This window comes from Salvelinus sp. IW2-2015, linkage group LG20, assembly GCF_002910315.2.
Source record: "Salvelinus sp. IW2-2015 linkage group LG20, ASM291031v2, whole genome shotgun sequence".
In the NCBI taxonomy this organism is placed as follows: Eukaryota; Metazoa; Chordata; class Actinopteri; order Salmoniformes; family Salmonidae; genus Salvelinus; species Salvelinus sp. IW2-2015.
The window spans coordinates 18,963,938-18,989,751 of NC_036860.1; the positions used below are offsets into that span (position 1 = coordinate 18,963,938).

The following is a 25,814-nucleotide window of genomic DNA, read 5'->3' on the forward strand; positions in this document are numbered from 1 at the left end:
CAGGCCTTGGGACACAGAACAGATACAGATCTTTCTTAGATTGTTCTGGTGGAAAATGCTTTTCCTCATTTCACGCTTTGGTTTCTTCTAATGTGGCTGTTCTTACTGTTCTCTCTATGAGGACTTTAATTCTAATTCAGAAACAACTACAGCGATAGGATTTGTAGTCATAGCTTGACAGAAACATCCAGTTGAAACGTACCAGGTTCTTTAATTCTTTAAAGTTTAATTACAGCCAAACAATGCTGTGTGTGTGTGCGACACTTGTGACTTTAGCTGTAAGGCAGTGGCAGGGAGTTGTAGATGTGTGTAACATCCTGTTTCTGGGGCTTGATGCCAGGGGGTTATTACTTTATATGTCATTTATATAACATCTGTACTTGTTTTATATGTCCTTTTATATTATACCAGCGTACATACGTATAGCCCTATGACATCATCTACTTACCTGTTAATTCTCTTGCTCACAAGCTGGTGTCCATCATTCTGGAGAAGGTAGGTTGAGACTGACAGACAGACAGATAGTGCTACTATTAAAAAGGCTGTCCAAGGAAGTCCCTTACTTATCAGCTACACAGAKATACAGTAACAGGCATGTCAGACTCAGCCTTCAAGCTCAATACGAACCCAAATAGGTTAATAACCTGGTATATAGGTAAGGTYTATTCACCCGTGTGTGCAGATAAATGTGCATGTAACACTACGTAATAATTTCATTGTCATACATTCCATTCATTCCATCCCACCTCTTAACATTCTATGCATTCACTCCCTTGGTGTCTGGAAATCTATGGCAGTGTCCCAAATGGCACCTTATTCACTACGAAAATCTGTAAGAGTTATGTGGAGGCCAATTAGATGATGGTTCGATCGCATTCTGTCTCCTATCAACACTTTATTTTAAACTTTTGGTGCCAGTGAGAATGAAACTAGCTTGATTAATAATAATAATATAATATAATAATAATAATAATAATATTGATTAAGCCTCCTCCATGTACAGTATATCTCACTATGTCTGGGTTTGTTAGCCTCTATGTATCCACCAGGTCTAATGTGCCCATAATATTTGTTGTACAGTATATCTCACTAGGTCCGGGTTTGTTAGCCTCTATGTATCCACCAGGTCTAATGTGCCCATAATATTTGTTGTACAGTATATCTCACTAGGTCCGGGTTTGTTAGCCTCTATGTATCCACCAGGTTCAATGTGCCCATAATATTTGTTATCTCCTTAAGTGCATACGGGTGATAGTTTGTAGTGTGATTTCCTTTGTGGTCCATTGAAGTACTTAAAACCGTGTTATAATCTCCCACCATAATAATAGGATCGTTTGTTGCTTGTGAGCTCAATAGATTGTTATAAATCTTTTTTTTAAAGTGTGGATCAACCTTATTTGGACCAYATAGATTAATTATCCAAATATGTTTATCGTTCAATAGCATATTCAAAAGGATCCACCTTCCTTGCGGATCTGTTTGGACAGTTTGCACATTTGGCTCAAAATTATTATTAATTAATATCATCACYCCTTTTGAATTTCTTTGCCCGTGACAGAAGTTCCTTTTTCCACATAACTTAATCTATAAATGTCAGTGGCGGTTGACGGTTATGAGGGAGGACACATTTTCTTCTGAGCATGGCCTTATTTCTATTACAGCATATTGGATGACTGTCATTCGTATTCCATTCACTCAGCTCAATGTAACATCGCTAGGTTTAGGATACTACATGATACTCAAATTTTCCCTGTTACCATCATGGGGTTGCTCGTCATGAGRGAGAGAGATAAACAAAATAGGGATGTAGTGTTGTAGGTGTCACGCCCTGACCTTAGTATTCTTTGTTTTCTTTATTATTTTTGGTTAGGTCAGGGTGTGACAAGGGTGATATATGTTTTTTCGCCTGTCTAGGGTTTTTTGTCTAGAAATGCTGGCAATACTCATGGATCTTTGCCCTTGCCTGTGGTTTCATATCTCAGATGCTGAAATCCCTAGTCTGGTTCCTCTCAAGGTTTCTGACTGCTAGAGACTTTTCCCTCACCACTGTGCTTCTGCTTGCTTTTTAGGGTCTAGGCCGGGTTACTGTAAAGCACTTTGAGACAACTGTTTGGGTGTTATAAATACATTTGATTGATCTATTGATTGATTTATGGTATCCTCTGTGTCCTCTGCTCCATCCAGTTGGGTGTTTATCTATGAGAAAGGCTACCAGTCGACAGACACGGCCGTGAGTTCTGTCTTTACTAAGATGAAAGGGGTGGGCTACACCATGGTGGATGGAGAGGAGAGGGTCTGGGACATGGTCGACTACGTCTTCCCTGAACAGGTGGGTCATTGGCTAATATCTTTCTTGAACAGGTGGCTGAGTGTGGACGAACAACACTAGTACTGTAATGAATGAGAAACTGAATGAATGACCTGAAAGGTCACATATCATTACACCCTCTAGGAACTGAGCCTCACAGTACATCTACCAGTGTGCTGTAATACTAGTGCAATAGTAATGCGTAATAAAGTACTACAGCGAGGTTCATGCAGGGAAGTCAGACAGATGGTGTCTGACAGATTGAAGAAGAAGAAGAAGGAGGAAAAGGAGGAGGACATGAAGAAGGTGAAGAAGATGAACTGTGGTATCGTGATATCATTGTCAACACACAGGTGTGAGTGAAACTGTACCTAACTTTCATCAGTGGCTCCTTTGCACGCATCCTGATCCCGCACACACATTAGGCAAATACAGAGACAAGCAGGAGAGTCTCTGTAAACCCAGTGACATTGTTTGCCTAAGTGTAGTCAGCTCATGTTGACCGTGACAATAATAAAGAGATACAAAGAAGACACTACTGTTTACTCTGAGGGGTGTGGCCATGATGGGTCTATTTAATTCAGAACCAACCAGTTTGACTGATGGTTAGGAGTAAGGAGATCAATTACCAAAAACAGCAAGAAGGTCACAAGATTATACAGCCTGTGATCTGTTAACTTATTCAAGGTATTTACCTGAAGATTACCTTGTCTGTTATCATAATATATGGTATCTGTTAACTTATTCAAGGTATTTACCTGAAGATGACCTTGTCTGTTATCATAATATATCAAATCAAAGTTTAYTTGTCACGTGCGCTGAATACAACAGCGCCGAATACAGTGAAATGCTTACTTACAGGCTCTAACCAATAGTGCAAAAAAGGTATTAGGTGAACAATAGGTAAGTAAAGAAATAAAACAACAGTAAAAAGACAGGCTATATACAGTAGCGAGGCTACATACAGACACCGGTTAGTCAGGCTGATTGAGGTAGTATGTACATGTAGATAAGGTTAAAGTGACTATGCATATATGATGAACAGTGAGTAGCAGTAGCGTAAAAGAGGGGTTGGCGGGTGGCGGGTGGCGGGACACAATGCAGATAGCCTGGTTAGCCAATGTACAGGAGCACTGGTTGGTCGGCCCAATTGAGGTAGTATGTACATGAATGTATAGTTAAAGTGACTATGCATATATGATAAACAGAGAGTAGCAGCAGTGTAAAAGAGGGGTTGGGGGGGGRACACTGCAAATAGTCCGGGAAGCCATTTGATTTTCCTGTTCAGGAGTCTTATGGCTTGGGGGTAAAAACTATTGAGAAGCCTTTTTGTTCTTGACTTGGCACTCCGGTACCGCTTGTCATGCGGTAGTAGAGAGAACAATCTATGACTGGGGTGGCTGGGGTCTTTGACAATTTTTAGGGCCTTCCTCTGACACCACCTGGTGTAGAGGTCCTGGATAGGTGTAGAGGTCCTGGTGTAGAGGTCCTGAATAGGCTTTGTCGTGCCCTCTTCACGACTGTCTTGGTGTGTTTGGACCATTCTAGTTTGTTGTTGATGTGGACACCAAGGAACTTGAAGCTCTCTACCTGCTCCACTACAGCCCCGTCGATGAGAATGGGGGCGTGCTCGGTCCTCCTTTTCCTGTTGTCCACAATCATCTCCCTAGTCTTGGTCACATTGAGGGATAGGTTGTTATTCTGGCACCACCTGGCCAGGTCTCTGACCTCCTCCCTATAGGCTGTCTCGTCGTTGTCGGTGATCAGGCACACCACTGTTGTGTCGTCTGCAAACTCAATGATGGTGTTGGAGTCATGCCTGGCCATGCAGTCGTGGGTGAACAGGGAGTACAGGAGGGGACTGAGCACGCACCCCTGGAGAGCTCCAGTGTTGAGGATCAGTGTGGCAGATGTGTTGCTACCTACCCTCACCACCTGGGGGCGGCCCGTCAGGAAGTCCAGGATMCAGTTGCAGAGGGAGGTCTTTAGTCCCAGGATCCTTAGCTTAGTGATGAGCTTTGAGGGTACTATGGTGTTGAATGCTGAGCTGTAGTCAATGAATAGCATTCTCACATAAGTGTTCCTTTTGTCCAGGTGGGAAAGGGCAGTGTGGAGTGCAATAGAGATTGCATCATCTGTGAATCTGTTTGGGCGGTATGCAAATTAGAGTGGGTCTAGGGTTTCTAGGATAATGGTGTTGATGTGAGCCATTATGTCAGGAGGTCTATGTGTAGCTGGTGTATAGGAGTCAGGCGCAGGACAGCAGATAAGAGTAAATAAACATATTTAAAAACAGAGCCCACAATAACGGACCTACCTACATAGAAACAATCACTCACAAACAAACATGGGGGAACAGAGGGTTAAATAATGAACAGGTAATTGGGGGTTTGAAACCAGGTGTGTAAGACAAAGACAAAACAAATGGAAAATGAAAAGTGGATCGGCGATGGCTAGAAGGCCGGTGACGTCGACTGCCGAGCGCCGCCTGAACAAGGAGAGGGACCGACTTCGGCGTAAGTCGTGACACATTACCAACCTTTCAAAGCACTTCATGGCTACGGACGTCAGTGCTACAGGTCTGTAGTTATTTAGGCAGGTTGCCTTTGTGTTCTTGGGCACAGGGACTATAGTGGTCTGCTTGAAACATGTTGGTATTACAGACTCAATCAGGGACATTGAAAATGTCATAATATATAATATATGGTATATGTTAACTTATTCAAGGTATTTACCTGAGTCTCATGGTGATTTCCAAAACAATGTAATTGATACTGGTTATACAGTATTGATTTAGTGATTCAACATTGTATTACACCAAAAGGTATTTATTTTCTAGATATTGAAATAGGCAGTATATTGAGCAGTTTTATAGTAGTAGTAGTATTAATAGTAGTAGTAAAAGCTGTCTTGTACTACTGTAACTACACAGACATGTCTTAATAACATTCATCTACARAGAAATTATATTGACTCTAACTGCATTATCAATTAGATGCCATTGTGGTACTGCCATAACATTGACTGGAATCGATGCAATAACATCTGTCTTTGCATGATAATAACCACTTCCCGAAGTGGTCACAGTCAGTGACTTAGCATCGTGTGACCGAATTACACAATGCCATGCCATCCAGACCTGTGTTGAAATACTATTTAAGATMTTTCAAATACTTTGAGTGTTTACTTTAGCCTGCYTGGAGTGTCAGGTGGCCGGGGTTTGTACTTTGGAGATGTTAGACTTTGTTGTTGATTCCATTGCAACAGGGAAGCTCAATCAAGCACAGATAAAGTGCCAATCAAGCAGAGCTAAATGGCGTCAAATAGTATTTGAACCTAGGTCTGATGCCATCTAATGCTGTTACCCAGGCAGGAAGGCTCCAGTACCAGTCCTTATTAATTCAGGGCCACAAGTCCTGTGCTTTATATGGCCTCTACATATGAGTTAGTTTACATTAACATGAACGACATCCTGGTCGAGACTCGAGAGAGGGCCAATAGAATGAAACAGGAGAGCGAGGGTCATAGAAATGCAATTACTAGAACATGAAAACGTCCCTTAGACCAGGGCTATTCGACTGCACCTTCATGTAATTCAGTAGTTCTGTTGCATGTCGGGGGCTATAGATCTGTTACAAAAACAACAGCGACAAAAGGTTTGTCACATAACGTGGAGAGATGACCTGCAGGTCTGTGAAAGGTAATAACATTTTACAAGACAACTGATTTTACCTCATGACCTTCTGACGTGATGACATTTACAGGTAAAACTATATCCGGTAGCAGACCTGGTTGTTCCCATAGGGAATGGACGGGGGATCGTTATATATACAGGTCAAATTCAAATAATTCGATATGCTTAATAACAAGGTCAATGTTGCCAAAGCAAAGTGATACAATAATAATTATGAAAACAAAAGCGACAACAATAAGAATAGTGACTATAATACTAAAGAAAAACAAATGGCTTTAAACTGTATGATTGTCACATTTAAAGATACAATTATAATCTCTCTGTGTCTCTGTCTCTCCAGCCCTGTTTTTACATGGTGCTAACATGTGTCCTTTGTCCTGATCTAGTATACATTATGATTGTGCCCACATTTCCAGAAATGTTTCTGTTATCTCTCCACTGTGTCTGCATTTCCTGGTTCCTTCCTTTATGCAAATTATTTCACAGGTATTATTTCAAAATAATATTTATTTATTTATTGTATTAAGACATATTGATGTAATAAGTCAATGTTACAACCTGTCAATGATTTTAGAGGACTAAATAACGAAGATTTAAATCGTTTTTCTGTCCAGACCTGTCTACACTTGTAAGATATCCAGACACAATGCGTATCTGACTACCTCTGGATGTGGAAAGGATGATCTGATCACAATCGGATCACAATGTGTATTTTGATTGTCTACACCTGTCTAAAAATGTGGGCACAATCAGAATGTGGACAAGATAAGAACAAAGGACGCAAGTTAGATCAGGTGTAAATGGGGCTTTTCTCTCTCTCTCTCTTCTCTTCTCTTCTCTTCTCTTCTCTTCTCTTCTCTTCTCTTCTCTTCTCTTCTCTTCTCTTCTCTTCTCTTCTCTTCTCTTCTCTTCTCTTCTCTTCTCTTCTCTTCTCTTCTCTTCTCTTCTCTCTCTCACACACCTTAGGGAGACTCATCTTTTGTGGTGATGACCAACTACATTATAACCAAAGGTCAGAAAATGGGAAAATGTCCTGAGGTATGTCAACTCATCTCAAAAGTATTTATTGGATTTTCTGTATCTCTTTGTATATCTTTCTGATATTAATTCATTTTCATAAATACTAAAGCTAAATGTAAAGTCCATCATATCAGCTCATCTACTTTCATTGTGAGATTAAATACATTTGCACAGAGATTATCAATCAGGAATATGTGGTCTTAACAAATTATGTCCTTTGTTGTCATATTTTATCATGTTTAGCTCACACACACACACACACACACACACACACACACACACACACACACACACACACACACACACACACACCACACACACACACACACACACACACCACACACACACACACACACACACACACAACAACAACAACAACAACAACAACAGTTACCCATTGACTCTAACTCCTTCCTGTGTTTCAGCTCGCAGAACCCAGGTATCTCTGCAACTCCGACTCAGACTGTGAAATAGGGATAACAGAACGTACAGGACATGGTAAACTCCTGACGGCATGGCAGTGTGACACAGTCCCACTCACTTATTTAGTGTTTCTCAACTTCTGGTCCGTGGACCAGCGTTGGTTCATGGCACATTGCTGGCCGGTCCTGGCCGGTTCCTGAGATGGTTAACTGAACACTAATATAGTCAGTTCTACAGTGCTAGCAGGTTGTCCCCCAAAGGAGGAAGAGGTATAGTTTGCCAGTCGCTGACACAAGAGGGCCATAGCTTGTCCGTCCCTGGTATAAAAAAGGTTGAGAAACACTGCACTAACTAACCCTCTTCACTACCTACCTAGCCAAGCTAACCATTCTTCACTGCCACTACCACAACCCTCCCTACCTGCCTACTCACACTGGCCATCTATAACTACAATAAGGGATAAACAACAAAGGGTTGTGAGTTCAGTGAAAAGAATGCACAGTCCTTCGTAGTCTATCCCTTACGTTGTTCAATTATTACTACTGTATGTATTGGATTCTAATKACTTGTAATCAAAATCAGGTGTTGTTTAACATAAATTAAAATGGCACACGATTTCACTTGTCAGAGAGCAAAAACCTTGTCAGGGAGATAAGTGTTCAGGTTGTATCATCATTGTTTCCCTGCCCAAAGTCATGAAGAAAAAGTATGCTTGATTTCAGATCAACAACTTTCCATGTTCTTAGCAACATGACGCAGGGTGGTTGAGCGCCTTGGCTCACCATTCTATTAAAGCATGCAAACAGAGTCCCACACACACATATTATGCATACATGCACACAACCACTGCCTTCCGTTCCACAAGCTAAATAAAATCGACGACCTACGCGGAAGATTAAACTACCAACGGGACATTAAAAACTGTAATATCTTATGCTTCATGGAGTCATGGCTGAACGACGACATTATCAACATGCAGCTGGCTGGTTATACGCTCTATCGGCAGGATAGAACAGCGGCATCTGGTACAACAAGGGGTGGCGGACTATGTATATTTGGAAATAACAGCCGGTGCACGATATCTTAGGAAGTCTTGAGGTATTGTTCGCATACCTAGAGAGTTTTCATCTGTATTTTACGTAGCTGTCTACATACCACCACAGACTGATGCTGGCACTAAGACCGCACTCAATGARCTGTATTCCGCCATAAGCAAACAGGAAAATGCTCATCCAGAGGCAGCGCTCCTAGTGGCCAGGGACTTTAATGCAGGCAAACTTAAATCCGTTTTACCAAATYTCTATCAGGATGTTAAATGTGCAACTAGAGGGGGAAAAAACTCTAGACCACCTTTACTCCATACACAGAGACTCGTACAAAGCTCTCCCTCGCCCTCCATTTGGCGAATCTGACCATAATTCTATCCTCTTGTTTCCTGCTTACAAACAAAAATGAAAACAGTGACTCGGTAAATAAAAAAGTGGTGAGATGAAGCAGATGCTAAGCTACAGGACTGTTTTGCTAGCACAGACTGGAACATGTTCCGGGATTCTTCCGATGGCATTGAGGAGTACAATATATCAGTCATTAGCTTCATCAATAAGTGCATCGATGAAGTCGTCCCCACAGTGACCGTACGTACATACCTCAACTAGAAGCCATGGATTACAGGCAAAATCCGCACTGAGCTAAAGGCTAGAACCGCCGCTTTCAAGGAGCGGGACACTAACCCGAAAGCTTATAAGAAATCCCGCTATGCCCTCCAACGAACCATCAAATAGGCAAAGCGTCAATACAGGACTAAGATCGAATCGTATTACACCGGCTTCGACGCTYGTCGGATGTGGCAGGGCTTGCAAACCATTACAGACTACAAAGGGAAGCACAGCCGAGAGCTGCCCAGTGACACAAGCCTTTCAGACGAGCTAAACTACTTCTATGCTCGCTTTGAGGCAAATAACACTGAAACATGCATGCGCTGACCAACTGGCAAAGTGTCTTCACTGACATTTTCAACCTCTCCCTGTCCGAGTCTGTAATACCAACATGTTTTAAGCAGACCACCATAGTCCCTGTGCCCAAGAACACTAAGGTAACCTACCTAAATGACTACTGACCCGTAGCACTCACATCTGTAGCCATGAAGTGATTTGAAAGGCTGGTAATGGCTCACATCGACACCATTATCTCAGAATCCCTAGACCCACTCCAATTTGCATACCGCCCTAACAGATACACAGATGATGCAATCTCTATTGCACTCCACACTGCCCTTTCCCACCTGGGCAAAGGGAACACCTAACACTGAGTTGTAGGCAATGCTATTCATTGACTACAGCTCAGCGTTCAAAACCATAGTGCCCTCAAAGCTCATCAATAAGCTAAGAACCCTGGGACTAAACACCTCCCTCTGCAACTGGATCCTAGACTTCCTGATGAGCCACCCCCAGGTGGTAAGGGTAGGTAACAACACATCCACAACGCTGAGCCTCAACACAGGGGCCCCTCAGGGGTGAGTGCTCAGTCCCCTCCTGTAATCCCTGTTCACTCATGACTGCACGGCCAGGCACGACTCCAACACCATCATTAAGTTTGCCGATGACATAACAGTGCTAGGCCTGATCACCGACAATGACGAGACAGCCTTTAAGGAAGACGTCAGAGACCTGGCCGTGTGGTGCCAAGACATCGATCTCTCCCTCAATGTGATCATGTCACGSCCTGACCGTATATTGCTTTGTATGTTTCTATTTTTAGTTTGGCCAGGGTGTGATCTGGGTGGGTATTCTATGTCTGGGTATTCTATGTCTGGGTATTCTATGTTGTAGGTCTAGGTTTTCTGTTTCTGTGTGTTTGGCCTGGTGTGGCTCCCAATCAGAGGCAGTTGTCTATCGTTGTCTCTGATTGGGAGCCATATTTAGGTAGCCTGTTGTGGGTGGTTGTTTCCTGTTTAGTGTTTGTTTCACCTTTCAGGACTGTTCGTTTGTCGTGTTTGTTGTTTTGTTTAGTGTTGCGTATTGGATTAAAGAATATGAACACTTACCACGCTGCACCTTGGTCCTCTTCTTCTCCTCCAGACGACAAGCGTTACAGATCAAGACAAAGGAGATGATTGTGGACTACAGGAAAAAGAGTACCGAGCACGCCCCCATTCTCATTGACGGGGCTGTAGTGGAGCAGGTTGAGAGCATCAAGTTCCTTGGTGTCCATATCACCAACAAACTAACATGGTCCAAGCACACAAATACAGTCGTGAAGAGACCTATTCCCCTCAGGAGACTGAAAAGATTTGGCATGGGTTCTCAGATCCTCAAAAGGTTTTACAGATGCACCATCAAGAGCATCCTGATGGGTTGCATCACCGCCTGGTATGGGAACTGCTCGGCCTCCAACCGCATGGCACAACAAAGGGTAGAGCGTACGGCCCAGTACATCACTGGGGCCAAGCTTCCTGCCATCCRGGACCTCTATATCAGGCGGTGTCAGAGGAAGGACCTAAAAATCGTCAAAGAATCCAGCCACCCTAGTCATAGACTGTTCTCTCTGCTACCGCACGGCAAGCGGTACCGGAGTGCCAAGTCTAGGTCTAAGAGGCTTCTAAACAGCTTCTACCCCCAAGCCATAAGACTTCTGAACATCTAATCAAATGGCTACCCGGACTATTTGCATTGGCCACCCTCTCTTTTACGCTGCTGCTACTCTCTGTTATTATCTATGCACAGTCACTCTAATAACTCTACCTACATGTACAGTTGAAGTCGGAAGTTTACATACACCTTAGCCACATACATTTAAACTCMGTTTTTCACAATTTCTGATATTTAATCCTAGTAACAATTCCGTGTCTTAGGTCAGTTAGGTTCACCTCTTTATTTTAAGAATGTGAAATGTCAGAATAATAGTAGAGATTGATCATCACATTCCCCAGTGGGTCAGAAGTTTACAAACACTCAACTAGTATTTGGTAGCATTGCCTTTAAATTGTTTAACTTGGGTCAAACGTTTCGGGTAGCCTTCCACAAGCTTCCCACAATAAGTTGGGTGAATTTTGGCCCATTCCTCCTGACAGAGCTGGTGTAACTGAGTCAGGTTTGTAGGTCCCCTTGCTCGCACACGCTTTTTCAGTATAGGATTGAGGTCAGGGCTTTGTGATGGCCACTCCAATACCTTGACCTTGTTGTCCTTAAGCCATTTTTCCACAACTTTGGAAGTATGCTTGGGGTCATTGTCCATTTGGAAACCCATTTGCGACCAAGCTTTAACTTCCTGACTGATGTCTTGAGATGTTGCTTCAAATATATCTACAAAATTTCCTACCTCATGATGCCATCTATTTTGTGAAGTGCACCATTCCCTCCTGCCGCAAAGCACCCCCACAACATGATGTTGCCACCCCCGGGCTTCACGGTTGGGATGGTGCTCTCGGCTTGCAAGCGTCCCCATTTTTCCTCCAAACATAATGATGGTCATATGGCCAAACAGTTCTATTTTTGTTTCATCGGACCAGAGGGCATTTCCCAAAAAGTATGATCTTTGTCCCCATGTGCAGTTGCAAACCGTAGTCTGGCTTTTTTTATGGCGGTTTTGGAGCAGTGGCTTCTTCCTTGCTGAGCGGTCTTTCAGGTTATCTCGATATGGACTTGTTTTACTGTGGATATAGATACTTTTGTACCTGTTTCCTCCAGCATCCTTTGCTGTTGTTCTGGGATTGATTTGCAGTTTTCGCACCAAAGTACGTTCATCTCTAGGAGACAGAACACGTCAACTTCCTGAGCGGTATGACAGCTGTGTGATCAAATGGTGTTTATACTTGCGTACTATTGTTTGTAAGATGAACGTGGCATCTTCAGGCATTTGGAAATTGCTCCCAAGGATGAACCAGACTTGTGGAGGTTCACAAATGTTTTCTGAGGTCTTGGCTGATATATTTAGATTTTCCCATGATGTCAAGCAAAGAGGCACTGAGTTTGAAGGTCGGCCTTGAAATACATCCACAGTACACCTCCAATTGACTCAAATTATGTCAATTAGCCTATCAGAAGCTTCTAAAGCCATGACATCATTTTCTGGAATTTTCCGAACTGTTTAAAGGCACAGTCAACTTAGTGTATGTAAACTTCTGACCCACTGGAATTGATAACAGTGAATTATAAGTGAAATAATCTGTCTGTAAACAAATTGTGGAAAAATTACTTGTGTCATGCACAAAGTAGATGTCCTAACCGACTTGCCAAAACTATAGTTTGTTAACAAGACATTTGTGGAGTGGTTGAAAAATTAGTTTTAATGACTCCAACCTAAGTGTATGTAAACTTCCGACTTCAACTGTACATATTCCCTCAATAACCTCGACTAACCGGTGCCCCCGCACATTGACTCTGTACAGGTACCCTCYATATATAGTCTCGCTATTGTTATTTTACTGCTGCTCTTTAATTACTTGTTCCTTTTATTTCTTCTTCTTATTTTTTTAAACTGCATTGTTGGTTAGGGGCTTGTAAGTAAGCATTTCACCTGTTGTATTTGGCGCATGTGACTAATAACATTTGATTTGAACCATTAACTCGCAGACAAATGCAATCGACACAGTCATAAGTCATTAGCACAGTCAGAGACATAGGCAGACAGATTAGCAGACACATAGGGAGTAGTAGGAGCCAATCTAATAAGCCTATACAGTAGAATGATGAACCTATATAACGTAGGAAGTTGAAAGGGTTGKCTCTGTATTTTGTAACTGTCCCAATATGCCCATGGGTTATATCTAAGCCCTTTCAACCTCTCAGAACCACATCAGCTTCAATGTTTTTCATGYAGAAGGAAATTATACTTTTCAGATCAGAGAGATATAAAAGAGATATCTCAGCACTCTTTTTGCTCTCTTAACAGTTTCCTTTGGTGTTCTGTAATGAGATACATTTTAGATAAGATTTTAAGAAAATGAAGTGGACGTAGAAACGTTAATTCTGTTTCTGTGAAGGACTCATACTCATGCGTACTTCATGTTGAAAATCTATATCCCTCACGTGTCTTTTCTCCATGTCAATGTCTCGCTGCCCCCCTCCACCGTCCACCCCAAGGACATATGACGGGGAAGTGTGTGGGGAACACAACCAAGACGTGTGAGGTTGTAGCCTGGTGCCCTGTGGAAGATGACCGCAAAATCCCAGAGTATGTAGGATCACTGAAAATGATGTTAACACTTTACATAAAGCCTGTAGCTATAATMATTTATTACTTGTTATAAGTTATATGTACTGAATGTTACTTTGAACTGAACCAAGTGATTTGTAAGCATTTTATGAAAGGAAAATGGTCTCCATCCATTTTCTATGATGACCTCTCTGTATGTCTATGTGTGTTTGATGTGTTAATGCTTTTTTGTCTTCGTTTTCTATGTTCTACTGTTTTCCGTGCAGTCCCGCACTTTTGATGTCGGCAGAGAACCACACACTGTTCATCAAAAACTCTGTCACCTTTCCAGCATATGGTGTTAAGAGGTGAGTGACCCCTTTTTGATACAGTGTATATATTTTCATAACCTTCTATTAGTATGAGGAAAGTCACTATGGTTTAGTCTGTTACACTCATAAAAGCATAAAAAAGTTGGTTTTTCTCCTGAGATCTGTAGTATTTGCACATGATGCAGGTGGTATCTGTCTCACTCAACCTACATGATCCTGCCTTACAATATACGGCCCAATTACCATAGCAACAACATAAAGACGGTTCTCCCCTTTCTCTTCCCTGAGAGCTGCTGAAGTCAGGAGCACAGGTCAGAGCAGGAGCAGGGCACAACTCTCCTAGGACCACGAGAGGCAAGTGATCATGAGAAGAGCATAGATTAATATCATATGGGCATGTCCATCAAATAGGACCACCCTGCATCCTACTGCTGGCTTGCCTCTGAACCTAAGCAGGGTTGGTCCGGTCGGTCCCTAGATGGGAGACCATATGCTGCTGGAAGTGTTGGAGGGCCAGTAGTAGGCACTCTTTCCTCTGGTCCCCATAAACATTTCCCAATTCCCCAGGGCAGTGATTGAGGACATTGCCCTGTGTAAGGTACTGTCTTTTGGATAGGATGCTAAATGGGTGTCCTGACTCTCTGTGGTCACTAAAGATCCTATGGCACTTATTGTAAGAGTAGGGGTGTTAACCCCGGTTTCCTGGCTAAATCCCAACCTAATCATCCCCAGCTTCCAATTGGCTCATTCATCCCCCTTCCTCTCCATGTAACTATTCCACAGGTCGTTGCTGTAAAGGAGAATGTGTTATCAGTCAACTTACCTGGTAAAATAAGGATTAAAAAGTTCATAGGGGCATATCAATTTGGGTTTCAAATGAAAGCTAAGAGACTATATGGGAAAGAAGGCTGTCACGTGTGCTCCCTCTCCGGCCTCTAGGTCACCAGGCTGCTCGTTATGGCACACACCTGTCACCATTGTTACGTGCACCTGCGCGTCTTCAGACTCACCTGGACTCCATCACTTCCTTGATTACCTTCCCTATATATGTCACTCCCTTTGATTCCTTCCCCAGGCGTTATTGTTTCTGTTCCTGTGTCATGTCTGTGCGTTCATGTTTCTTATTATGTTGTGTTTATTTATTAAAACACTCACTCCCTGAACTTGCTTCCCAACTCTCAGCGCACATCGTTACAAAGGCATAGATACATTTTTCAACCATTTTCCATCGTAAACATTTCTGGATAAACAGATGGATAAGGGGCCTTAGAAATACATCGAAACACAATAATGTTGACGTAAAGATTCCTGCCAACTAATAAACACATATTTCGCTTTGGAGACATTGATTGGCTTCTCTAAGTTTAAGAAATATTACCTTTTGCCTTGTAATTCCGTTACCAAAATCATAATAGTCACAAACCACAGTTGGGTCACCTGCTACTGTCCTCTCTTCCACTGGCATACTTTTCATCTCAAAACTGTTTTMTTTCTCTTTCTGTTGTCTGATGGTCAAAGCAAGAGTGTTAAAACCGTCTGAGTCTGGACAACCTCTCCCTCTCTGTCTTTCTCACTCACTTTCAAGTTAATGTCACCTCTCCCAGCTCTTACTGACACCTACCCATGAGCCCCCCCCCCCTCTTTCCATTTACTATATACAGCATCCTCAACCACTGAGCACCAAACGACACCAGACGTCCATGGACGTTGAAAAGTAGTTGAAATTTGGTCAGTCCACCCTGGCCTTGATGTTAATGTCCACAGACGGACCCAATTGGACGAAATCTGAACCTATTATAGATGTATGTTTCACAAGTTTGAATAGTACAATACAGTGAGTAGGCACAGTAGAGAACAGTACGATACAATACAGGAGTACAGTACAGTAAAGAAAAGTAGAGTATAGTACAATAGAGTACAGTATATTGTACTCCCATGAAGTTGTAGAAACATCTCAAGGATGATCAATGGAAAGCGGATGCAACTGAGCTCAATTTCAAGTCTCATAGCAAAGGGTCTGAATACTTACATATAAGGTATTTATGTTTTTTATTTTGAATAAATGTGCAAACATTTCAAAAAAACTGTTTTTGCTTTGTTATAATGGAGTATTGTGTGTAGATTGCTGAGAATTTTTAAGGCTGCAATGTAATAAATGTGGAAAAAGTCAAGGGGTCTGAATACTTTTCGAAGACTCTGTAAACGTGTGATGTAATACATTTATACAACAGGTGGGTAAAAGTACAACAACAACAAAATACATTATTCATATAATGATTTACATTACACCCCTTTTTCGTGATATCCAATTGGTAGTTACAGTCTTGTCCCATTGCTGCAACTCCCCTACGGACTCGGGAGAGGTGAAGGTTGAGAGCTATGCGTCCTCCGAAACACGACCCTGCCAAGCCGAACTGCTTCATGACACACAGCTCGGAAGCCAGCCGAACCAATGTGTCGGAGGAAACACCGTCCAGCTGGCGACCGAAGTCAGCTTGCAGGYGCCCGACCCACCACAAGGAGTCGCTAGAGCGCGATGGAACAAGGAAATCCAGGCCGGCCAAACGCTGGGCCAATTGTGCGCCGGCTTAAGAATGTTATTTTGCTGTAATTATTCATACTATTTCATAGTCCCGACACAAATCTAGGTTTGCTACCCAAGCCGGCTGGTTGTTCGTTCTATCGGTTCGGTTGCCAGAGTCATGACCCAGTCGTTAAGTCTTTTTGTTCTGCATCTATGGACTCGACCCAGTCGTTCTATTACCATACTGGCAACGTTGTTATCCCTTGCTTGTTAGTTAGCCAACTACGGCTAACTTACGGTCACGTCTAACAGTGCAATTAGAATAACAACAAAATATCTGCATTTGCATTTGTTTAAGCTGTTTTCTAGTGCCAATTTACAGCATTTTGATACATCCATAACAATGAGCTAATGATGCGCGATTTCACCTGGCATAGAAAATGTGTTCTCTCGTCAGGACACTTGTTTCAGAGGAGCTAGCCAACAACACAGCTAGTACAGTCACTTAAAACTGAAGCTGGAAAGACTGCAAACTAGCTGCACTTTGTTTTGTTTTACCTGTTTTCTATTGACATTTCTTTGTATTTATCCATCAAAATTATGCTGGTTCATATTTTCGACTGGCTGAGAAAAGTTGCCTGGCTGTCTGTCTCATCCCAACTCCCACCTCTACATTTTCCCATTACTATGGGAAAGCTGGAGATCGAAGTTCAATACTGAAACAATGTTGCAAAYGTCAGAGAGACAGACAGTAAGGTTTATACAAATCTCCGCTATTGAAAACCAATTGCTAGATAATGTCGAGATGCTTTTTTACAGTGGATATCAACTTTATAAGTTGTCTGACTGGGCTGATGAGACAGTGGATTTCACAGTGAGATGGAACAGAGTAATAGGCATTTCAAAGTCATAGCTTTAGCCAGTGGTAACTTGTGGAATAGACACTGTCTGGAATGCGGTTTTAACAAATCAGTGTCAAGGATTAGATCCACTCGTTGTATAAATGTATTACATCACACATATACAGTGCCTTCGGAAAGTATTCAGACCCCTTGACTTTTTCTACATTTTGTTACRTTACAGCCTTTTTCTAAAATTAATGATTTTTTTCCAGCAATCTACACACAATATCCCATAATGACAAAGCGAAAACAGGTTTTTAAGAAACGTTTGCACATTTACATTTTTTTTTAAATGAAATACCTGACATAAGTATTCAGACTCTTTGCTATGAGACTCGAAATTGAGCTCAGGTGCATCCTGTTTCCATTGATCATCCAGATGTTTCTACAACTTGATTGGAGTCCACCTGTGGTAAATTAAATTGATTGGACATGATGTGGAAAGGCACACACCTGTCTATATAAGGTCCAACAGTTGATAGTGCACGTCAGAGCAAAAACCAAGCCATGAGGACGACGGAATTGTCCGTAGAGCTCAGAGACAGGATTGTGTCGGGGCACAGATCTGGGGAAGTTTACCAAAACATTTCTGCAGCATTGAAGGTCCCCAAGAACACAGTGGCCTACACAATTYTTAAATGGAAGAACCACCAAGACTCTTCCTAGAGCTGGCCACCCAATCAAACTGAGCAATCGGAGGAGAAGGGTCAGGGAGGTGACCAAGAATGCGATGGTCACTCTGACAGAGCTCCAGAGGTCCTCTGTGGAGATGGGAGAACCTTCCAGAAGGACAACCATCTCTGCCGCACTCCACCAATCAGGCCTTTATGGTAGAGTGGCCAGACGGAAGCCACTCCTCAGTAAAGGGTACATGACAGCCCGCTTGGAGTTTGCCAAAAGGCACATAAAGGACTTTCAGACCATAAGAAACAAGATTCTCTGGTCTGATGAAACCAAGATTGAACTATTTGGCCTGAATGCCAAGCGTCACGTCTGGAGGAAACATGGCACCATCATACTGTGGGGATGTTTTTCAGAGGCAGGGACTGGGAGACTAGTCAAGATCGAGGCAAAGATGAACGGAGCAAAGTACATAGAGATCCTTGATGAAAACCTCAGGACCTCAGACTGGGGCAAAGGTTCACCTTCCAACAGGACAACGACCCTAAGCACACAGCCAAGACAATGCAGGAATGGCTCCGGTTCAAGTCTCTGAATGTCCTTGAGTGGCCCAGCCAGAGCCCGGACTTGAACGCGATCTCTCGGAGAGACCTGAAAATAGCTGTGCAGAGACGCTTTTAATCAAATTTGATCCATTTTAGAATAAGGCTGTAACATAACAAAATGTGGAAAAAGTCAAGGGGCCGTAATACTTTCCAAATTCACTATATTGTGTATGTAATGCATTGAATATGGATGGCGATGGTATGTGACAGCTAGTAGTGGTAGGAGTGATATAATTACCAGATCCATTCATGTTTAGGCAAGTAGTATCCCAAATGTGATCTTGATTCAAATATATATGTAGTTAAATAACTAGTACAGTAAGATATAAACTTGTCATCTTTTTAACAATAATCTCTTCCCATTCCCTTCCCAGGAGTAACCTTGTAGAAGGTATCGACAATCAGTACATCAAGAGTTGTGTGTATGACCCGACAACGTCCCCACTGTGTCCCATTTTCAGACTGGGTGACTTGGTACAGCTGTCTGGCTTCAACTTCGCCACCATAGCCAAAATGGTGAGCAATAATGCTATACTATTTATGAGTGAAGCAGGTTTACAAGCACCTGTCAATCCATGGGATGGCTGTGTGTTCGGTGTTGGTGATCATAGTGTTGGTATTTATTGTTGAGTCATTGATCGATGGTGGTGTTATTGGTAACGAGGTATGCTCTGACGAAGGTCATTACCGAGGGAAAGATTAGTAGAAACACAAATTGCTTCTGATTTAAGTGTCTGGAGACTCCTTTTTCACTTAGGTGTTATTGGTACCTCCATTGATTGGCAATGTTGATGGCGTAGTATTGTGTTGTTTGGGGTTAGTTGTACCCTCATTGACTGGATGTTTTGTACTGATTGTTATGTGACAGGGCGGGGCGATTGGTATCGTCATTGACTGGACCTGTAACCTGGACTATGACCAGTCAGAGTGTAAACCGATCTACACCTTCCACGGTCTCTATGGAAATCCCAATGAGACAGACATGGCTAGAGCGTCTGTTGGATACAACTTCCGGTAAATAAAGCATCTGCCATGTGTGTCCTGTGTGGTCCTGCGGTTAGTGCTGCAGACTCTGGTACAACTTTATCCCATCTTCGGTGTGGGTTTGAATCTGACTCACTGCCTTTCTGACTCGCAATCTTGCCTACGTTTCCTGTCTCATCTTCACAGTCCTATCTCAATAAATCAGGAAAAAAAAAACATCTGCAACAATACTGAAGTATTTATTGACTTTTCTGGTAAGGTCCCCTTTCTTATTGTAAATCGAAAAGCCTGTTCTGAATTTTGAATAGGTGAAAGAAAAACACTTAGAAAGGGGTCTTGTTAGCCATGTGACTAAGAAGAGTACGCTGTATTCATTATACAGAGTACTCTTAGTTGCATGGCTAAGGTCATGTAAAAGGCAGAAGAGAGAGAAATACAGATCTGATTAAAACACGAGCCTAGAGGCTGCCCAAATGTTTACATTTTGTGCTTTAGGTATGCAAAGCATTATATGGAGGACAAGCAGGAGAAAAGAACGCTTATGAAAGTGTTTGGGATTCGATTCGACATCATTGTTCGTTCAGTGGTAAGTTCATGAAGTTCATGATTGCGATCCTTGTAATGTTCCCGCCAGTGTTTCTAGAATTCCTCCCTTGCAACGGTAGATGAAAACGATGAAGATTGTTAATCGTATTGTTATTTCCCAGGCCAGAAAGTTTGATATCATCCCAACACTAACAGCTATAGGGTCTGGCGTTGGAATCTTTGGAGTGGTGAGTCTTGCAATACTACACATCCTATCTGATATTTCAAAGCATACCGAATCTCAAGTAGCCTACTGTATCTCTTGAACAGCTTGCATAGTGTAGACTAAACAAACATCTTTAACTATTCAGTCGTGTGACAGCGGTAGTTATGAACACATAATTCAATGTCCACTGAGTGCACAAAACATTAAGAACACCTTCCTATTATTGAGTTGTATCCCCTTTTGCCCTCAGAACAGCCTCAATTCGTCTTGCCCATTCGCCCTCTGAACGGCACACATACACAATCCATGTCTCAAGGCTTGAAAATTATTCTTTAACCTGTATTCTGCCCTTCATCTACACTGATTGAAGTGGATTTAACAGGTGACATCAATAAGGGATCATAGCTTTCACCTGGATTCACCTGGTCAGTGTATATTATTTMTTTATGTTTATGATGCAAATAATTGTGTTGTGTTTCCGAAGGCAACTGTAGTATGCGATCTGATCCTTCTGTATCTACTACCAAAGAGGGAGTTCTACAACAACATGAAATTCAAGGTCACAGAAACAGTAGAGCAGGTGAGTTTGAGTTTCTAACTTTTGCGTAGCGTTGASCCTCAGTCATTCAGTTTAAACAAAAAATGGTAGCATAGAGGCATTCTATAAATAGTTGTACAGAAAACTGGGCAGACAGACCTTCAACAATACACATAGTAATTTACCCAACAGTTCATGTGTTTTCTCGAAGAAATACATGGTGTAATTGTCTCCTTCTTTGGGGAAGGCTACTAGGTCCCACTTTATTTGCATAGTCCCTAAGAGATGATCTATACATGCTCAAACTGTCAGCAAACTATGGGAGAATCTCGATTGGATTGGCTCGATTACCTGCACCCTGCACCCAATGCGCGCGTATAAAAGTAGGCCCTCCTTCTCCACTAGCGTGTCTTCAGGCAAATAACAATTAAAGCGGAGAAATCGTTCTTGAATTGTGGTGGGAAGATGCATGGCTTCCCGCGCTGCTGACAACAATTTTTTTTTGCTCATACAGGAGTAATAAAGGCCTTGTGCACTAATTTTGTGAAAACAAAAACAAAACAATTCAGACTTATCAGGGTGTACTGCAGCACCCTCAGCACCCCTACTTCCTGCAGCTATGCATTGGTGTTACTTTTCCTACTGGTGGCACAATTTTATCATGATGGTAAAACATATTTAAAGTAATTTAGTTGCCATATTAGTTGATTTAGAATGGGAAGATTTAAATAAATACAAAACAAAAAAATGAAGTTCATTTTTCCAAAATGCCATGCCCCAAATGCCACCGCAATTCAAGAACGACCAATGTGTATGTAATGAGTTGTGATAGACATTCTATAGATAAACGATAAGTAGCGTATCGTTTTTAAATGTGCGCTTGCTTTTTTCCTCCGAGAAAATAACAGCTGGTTCAAAGTGGGTGCGGCGGGTTTCATAACTCTTCCGTGGAAGAAGAGGAGCAATTGAGAATCTCCCTGTCAACTGCAACGCTGTTAATATGCAACAGCTTGCATGTGTACATAGAGTTAAAGGCGATGTATGACCAATCCCAAGTCTGCATTGGTTTTACAGCAGTTACGGTGATACAGTGTCTGCAGAAGTCAGGGCATTCATACCTATTGTGCTTTGCGGAGCAGAGTAGAGCTGTTGTGACGAAGGTTGTCAAGGAAGTGAGTTTGTGTTTATACAGGACCTCTCGCCCCCATCTACCGTCAACCAATCATGTTAATATGGAGCTATACGGATCCCTCCGCATTGTAACAACTTTTGGGAGGTGCACAGCGATACTGTACGGAGCTCGATTTGGCCTCCACAAGCCTCCAGAGGCTCGGTAATTGCGTCACACCCTTCGTACGGCGCCTCCGGATCGCATTGGCGTTCAGGGTTAGGGTTAGGGTTAGGGTTAGGGTTAGGGTTAGGGTTAGGGTTAGGGTTAGGGTTAGGGTTAGGGTTGAACTGGGATATGGAAATTAATCTAAGGTTGGAGTTAGGATTAGTGGATAGTTACTTGAACAGTTTGTTGACAAGTGAACATCTATAAAGCATCTATTGGGGACTATTCAAATAACGTGTTTATTTCCATCCCAGTTTTAAGTAACAGCATGCATGTGGACAGATTCAAAGTCCTACTGCCATTCTGTAGTTAAAGTCTAAAGAAGCTGTCCCTAGATAGATATCCCTTCAGATGGTTACCAGGCAACACAGACAGATGATGTTCTGTTCTGACAGAAGTAGAGAAAACGGAGGACAGATCTTAACCTGCTGTCCTCCTCTTCTCTTACTACTACTCCTACTCAGCTATTCTCTTTAAAGAGGCTAAATGAGACAGGAAGACCGTTGGTTTTTTATTTGCAGTGCGACAACCTGAGGCTGGGTATAAACACGTTCATCTATTACATCCCTGACGTCTATGCAGGACCACAAGTCTCAGCCAATATAATCCTACAACATAAAGTGAGTGCATGTAGTGAAAAGTAAAGTGTGCTTTATCTTGGGGCAAGGTTGCTGGTGCATGTTGTGTGCTAAGCCTAATCAATTGAGGGTTTTTGAGGGATTTTAGGTTATTTCATGATCTTTTCACTGTTTTAATTTCCATTCATTGTTATGTTTTATGTTGTGTTTTGTCTAATATATGCTTAACTACTGTATATGTATGCTGCTGAAGTCAATGTGACTTCTCTGGTTAAAAAAAGCTTACAAAAAAGTGTTTAAAATGGAATATTATTTATCTTAATCTTGATTTAATTCAATTATATTCAACCCTCACATGAGGTAAATATTTTTGAAATATACTGTATCTTACATGCTTTGTTTGGTTTCTCTTGAGAGTTTAAAACAAGGGAAACAGGAACTAGTCAGATACAAATGGATCCTTCTAAGTCTGAGTCTGTCTTTCAGGAACCTTTAGACGAGTTCTCGTCAGAAAAATAAGTATCCAAGGTAAGCACATTGTGTGTGTTTGTGTGTGCACATGCATGCGTGTTTGTGTGCACCATTTTGATCACCTTAAACTGTGAAAAGTTTGTGGTTAAAGTGAGTGAAAGACCAAAAGATATTGTACTGTAGCATATAATTGACGTCTTCTTGGCTACTTACTGCAATCAATCTGAGGTTTGTGTTGACTGGTGTGGGTCCTCTGGTTTCTGTTGGAATACTTCAAAAAATCCCTTCTCCTTTCCTCCCTTCCTTAAAGGAATAATCCAGTCATTAGTCCACTGTTGAAATGGTCCCAAAAATGTTTGCATGTCAGCAGTGAAGCTTTCATGCTGTAGCCCTTTTAAGATGCGTGTAGCATGCCACATCATCATGATGATACTTTTTGCATTATGTAATGCCTTTTGCATGATGTGGCATGCTATACTTTGCTTTTTGAAAGTAATGTATCTTGAAAAGTGACATGCTAAACATTTTGGGAGTGTATCAACAGTTCACTGGGCACAAACTGGTTGAATCAATGTTGTTTCAACATCATTTGTCAACGTATTATGATGTGGAATGTACATGGAAAATACATTGGATTGGAAAAAAGTTATCAACTATTGTTGCGTGGTGCCTAAGAACAGCCCTTAGCCGTGGTATATTGGCCATCTACTACACCCTCTTGGGTTTTATTGCTTAAATATAGCATTTGCAAATTCATCAACAGCTATTGTTCCAATTTCCTCCAGAGTTCAACTAAAAATAGGCCTAGGGTTTAAAGCTCTGGTTGATTTCAAGTTGAATGATATATAGTGGATAGTTCCATCTGTGCCACTGAATTAGTCCAGTTTGTCTACAAATTAATAATTGATATGTTGGATTCATGTCTCCATCTCAACCAAAAATAAAAGTTAAAGAACGAGACTAAGCCAGTGGCTCAGATCTCCTTTAAATGATTTTTGGTTGTGTTGTCAACCAAACACAATTCAATATTACTTTTGTAACACAGTAAATAGCCTGAAGTTAAGGCTATCTTACAACCTAAAATGAGGAACACATCCACATCCATCATCAACCATATCCCTGACCACCTTCCTCTGATCAAACCATGAATTGTCCCTCTCCATCTTTGAAGGATGCATGCATTCAAAGACTCTATTGGTTGGCCTAGCCAACTATAGCTAGGCTACTCATAATGATGTATTGGTTGTTTGTTTTTTGCTTTTGAAGTGCTTTGAGATTATTATGAAAATAAATGTAGTAAATTATTACTTTTCAAATCAAATTAAATCAAACTTTATTTGTCACATGCGCCGAATACAACAAGTGTAGACCTTGCGGTGAAATGCTTACTTACAAGCCCTTAAAACTTCTTAGGGATAGGGGGCAGTATTTTCACGTCTGGATGAAAAGTGGGCCCAAAGTAAACTGCCTGCTACTCAGGCCCAGAAGCTAGGATATGCATATTATTAGTAGATGTGGATAGAAAACACTCTGAAGTTTCTAAAACTGTTTGAATAATGTCTGTGAGTATAACAGAACTGATTTGGCAGGCAAAACCCCGAGCACAATCCATCCAGGGAAACTTTTTCTATTTCAATCTGTTTTCTGTTTTCCAAATTTCAATCTGTTTTCCATGAGGTTTCTATGGTTAGCCATTTTTAATAGGAATCTGGTTGCAGTTCCTATGGCTTTAGAAATTGGTTGATCTTTTTCTTTTGAGAAATGACGAAGTAGCCCATCTCTTTCCATGTGTCACTCCATGTGGACTCTAGTCTTTTGGTGCGCATGACCTGGAACGCGCTTCACTTTGTTTTCGTCCAGTATTGAACACAGTTTATCCCGTCTTAAATTTGATCGATTATTTACGTTTTACGATACCTAAGTTTGGATTAGGAACATTGTTCGAAATGTTTGGACCAAGTTTACAGGTAACTTATTAGATACTTTGTAGTCATGTTGGGTGAGTTGGAMCCGGTGTATTTTCTGAATCAAACGTGCCAAATAAATGGACATTTTGGGGATATAAAGAAGGAATTTATCGAACAAAAGGACCATTTGTGATGTTTCTGGAACATTTTGGAGTGCCAACAGAAGAAGATCTTCAAAGGTAAGGCATGAATTATATCGTTATTTCTGAGTTTTGTGTCGCACCTGGCTGGTTGAAATGTGATTTTCATGTGTTTGTATGAAGGGTGCTGTCCTCAGATGGTCTGCTTTCGCCGTAAAGCCTTTTTGAAATCTGACACTGCGGCTTTATTAACAAAGAAGTTAAGCTTTATTTTGATGTATTATACATGTATGTTTTGTGAATTTGTATTATGAGTATTTCTGTTTTTGAATTTGGCACGCTGCAATTTCACTGGATGTTGTCAAATCAATCCCGTTACCGGGATCTGAGCAGGAAGGGATCACTAAGAAGTTTTTAACCAACAGTGCAGTTCAAGAAGAGTTAAGAAGATATTTACCAAATAAACTAAAGTAAAAAATTATAAAAAGTAACACAATAACATAACAATAACAAGGCTATATACAGGGGGTACCGGTTAGAGGTAATGC

General features: G+C 41.6%; 1 protein-coding gene across 3 annotated transcripts in view; it reads left to right on the plus strand.

Moving 5' to 3' along the window:
• The window catches only part of p2rx1 (purinergic receptor P2X, ligand-gated ion channel, 1), a 43,395-nt gene that overhangs the window by 12,740 nt on the left and 4,841 nt on the right, over positions 1-25,814 (plus strand). Inside the window, exons 2-13 of one of the 3 annotated variants that reach the window (XR_002879525.3) lie at positions 2,185-2,329; positions 6,969-7,040; positions 7,448-7,520; positions 13,526-13,616; positions 13,865-13,945; positions 18,936-19,077; positions 19,430-19,575; positions 20,041-20,131; positions 20,253-20,318; positions 20,781-20,876; positions 22,753-22,790; positions 23,235-23,276. Coding sequence is in view for 2 of the 3 variants with exons in the window: in XM_024012133.3 (XP_023867901.1) it covers positions 2,185-2,329; positions 6,969-7,040; positions 7,448-7,520; positions 13,526-13,616; positions 13,865-13,945; positions 18,936-19,077; positions 19,430-19,575; positions 20,041-20,131; positions 20,253-20,318; positions 20,781-20,876; positions 22,692-22,790; positions 23,235-23,267 (1,135 nt within the window). In the remaining variant the exon portion in view is untranslated. Of the gene's footprint in view, positions 1-2,184; positions 2,330-6,968; positions 7,041-7,447; positions 7,521-13,525; positions 13,617-13,864; positions 13,946-18,935; positions 19,078-19,429; positions 19,576-20,040; positions 20,132-20,252; positions 20,319-20,780; positions 20,877-22,691; positions 22,791-23,234; positions 23,277-25,814 lie in introns of all 3 variants that reach the window. The other 2 variants (XM_024012133.3, XM_024012134.3) reach the window with 2 other exon arrangements.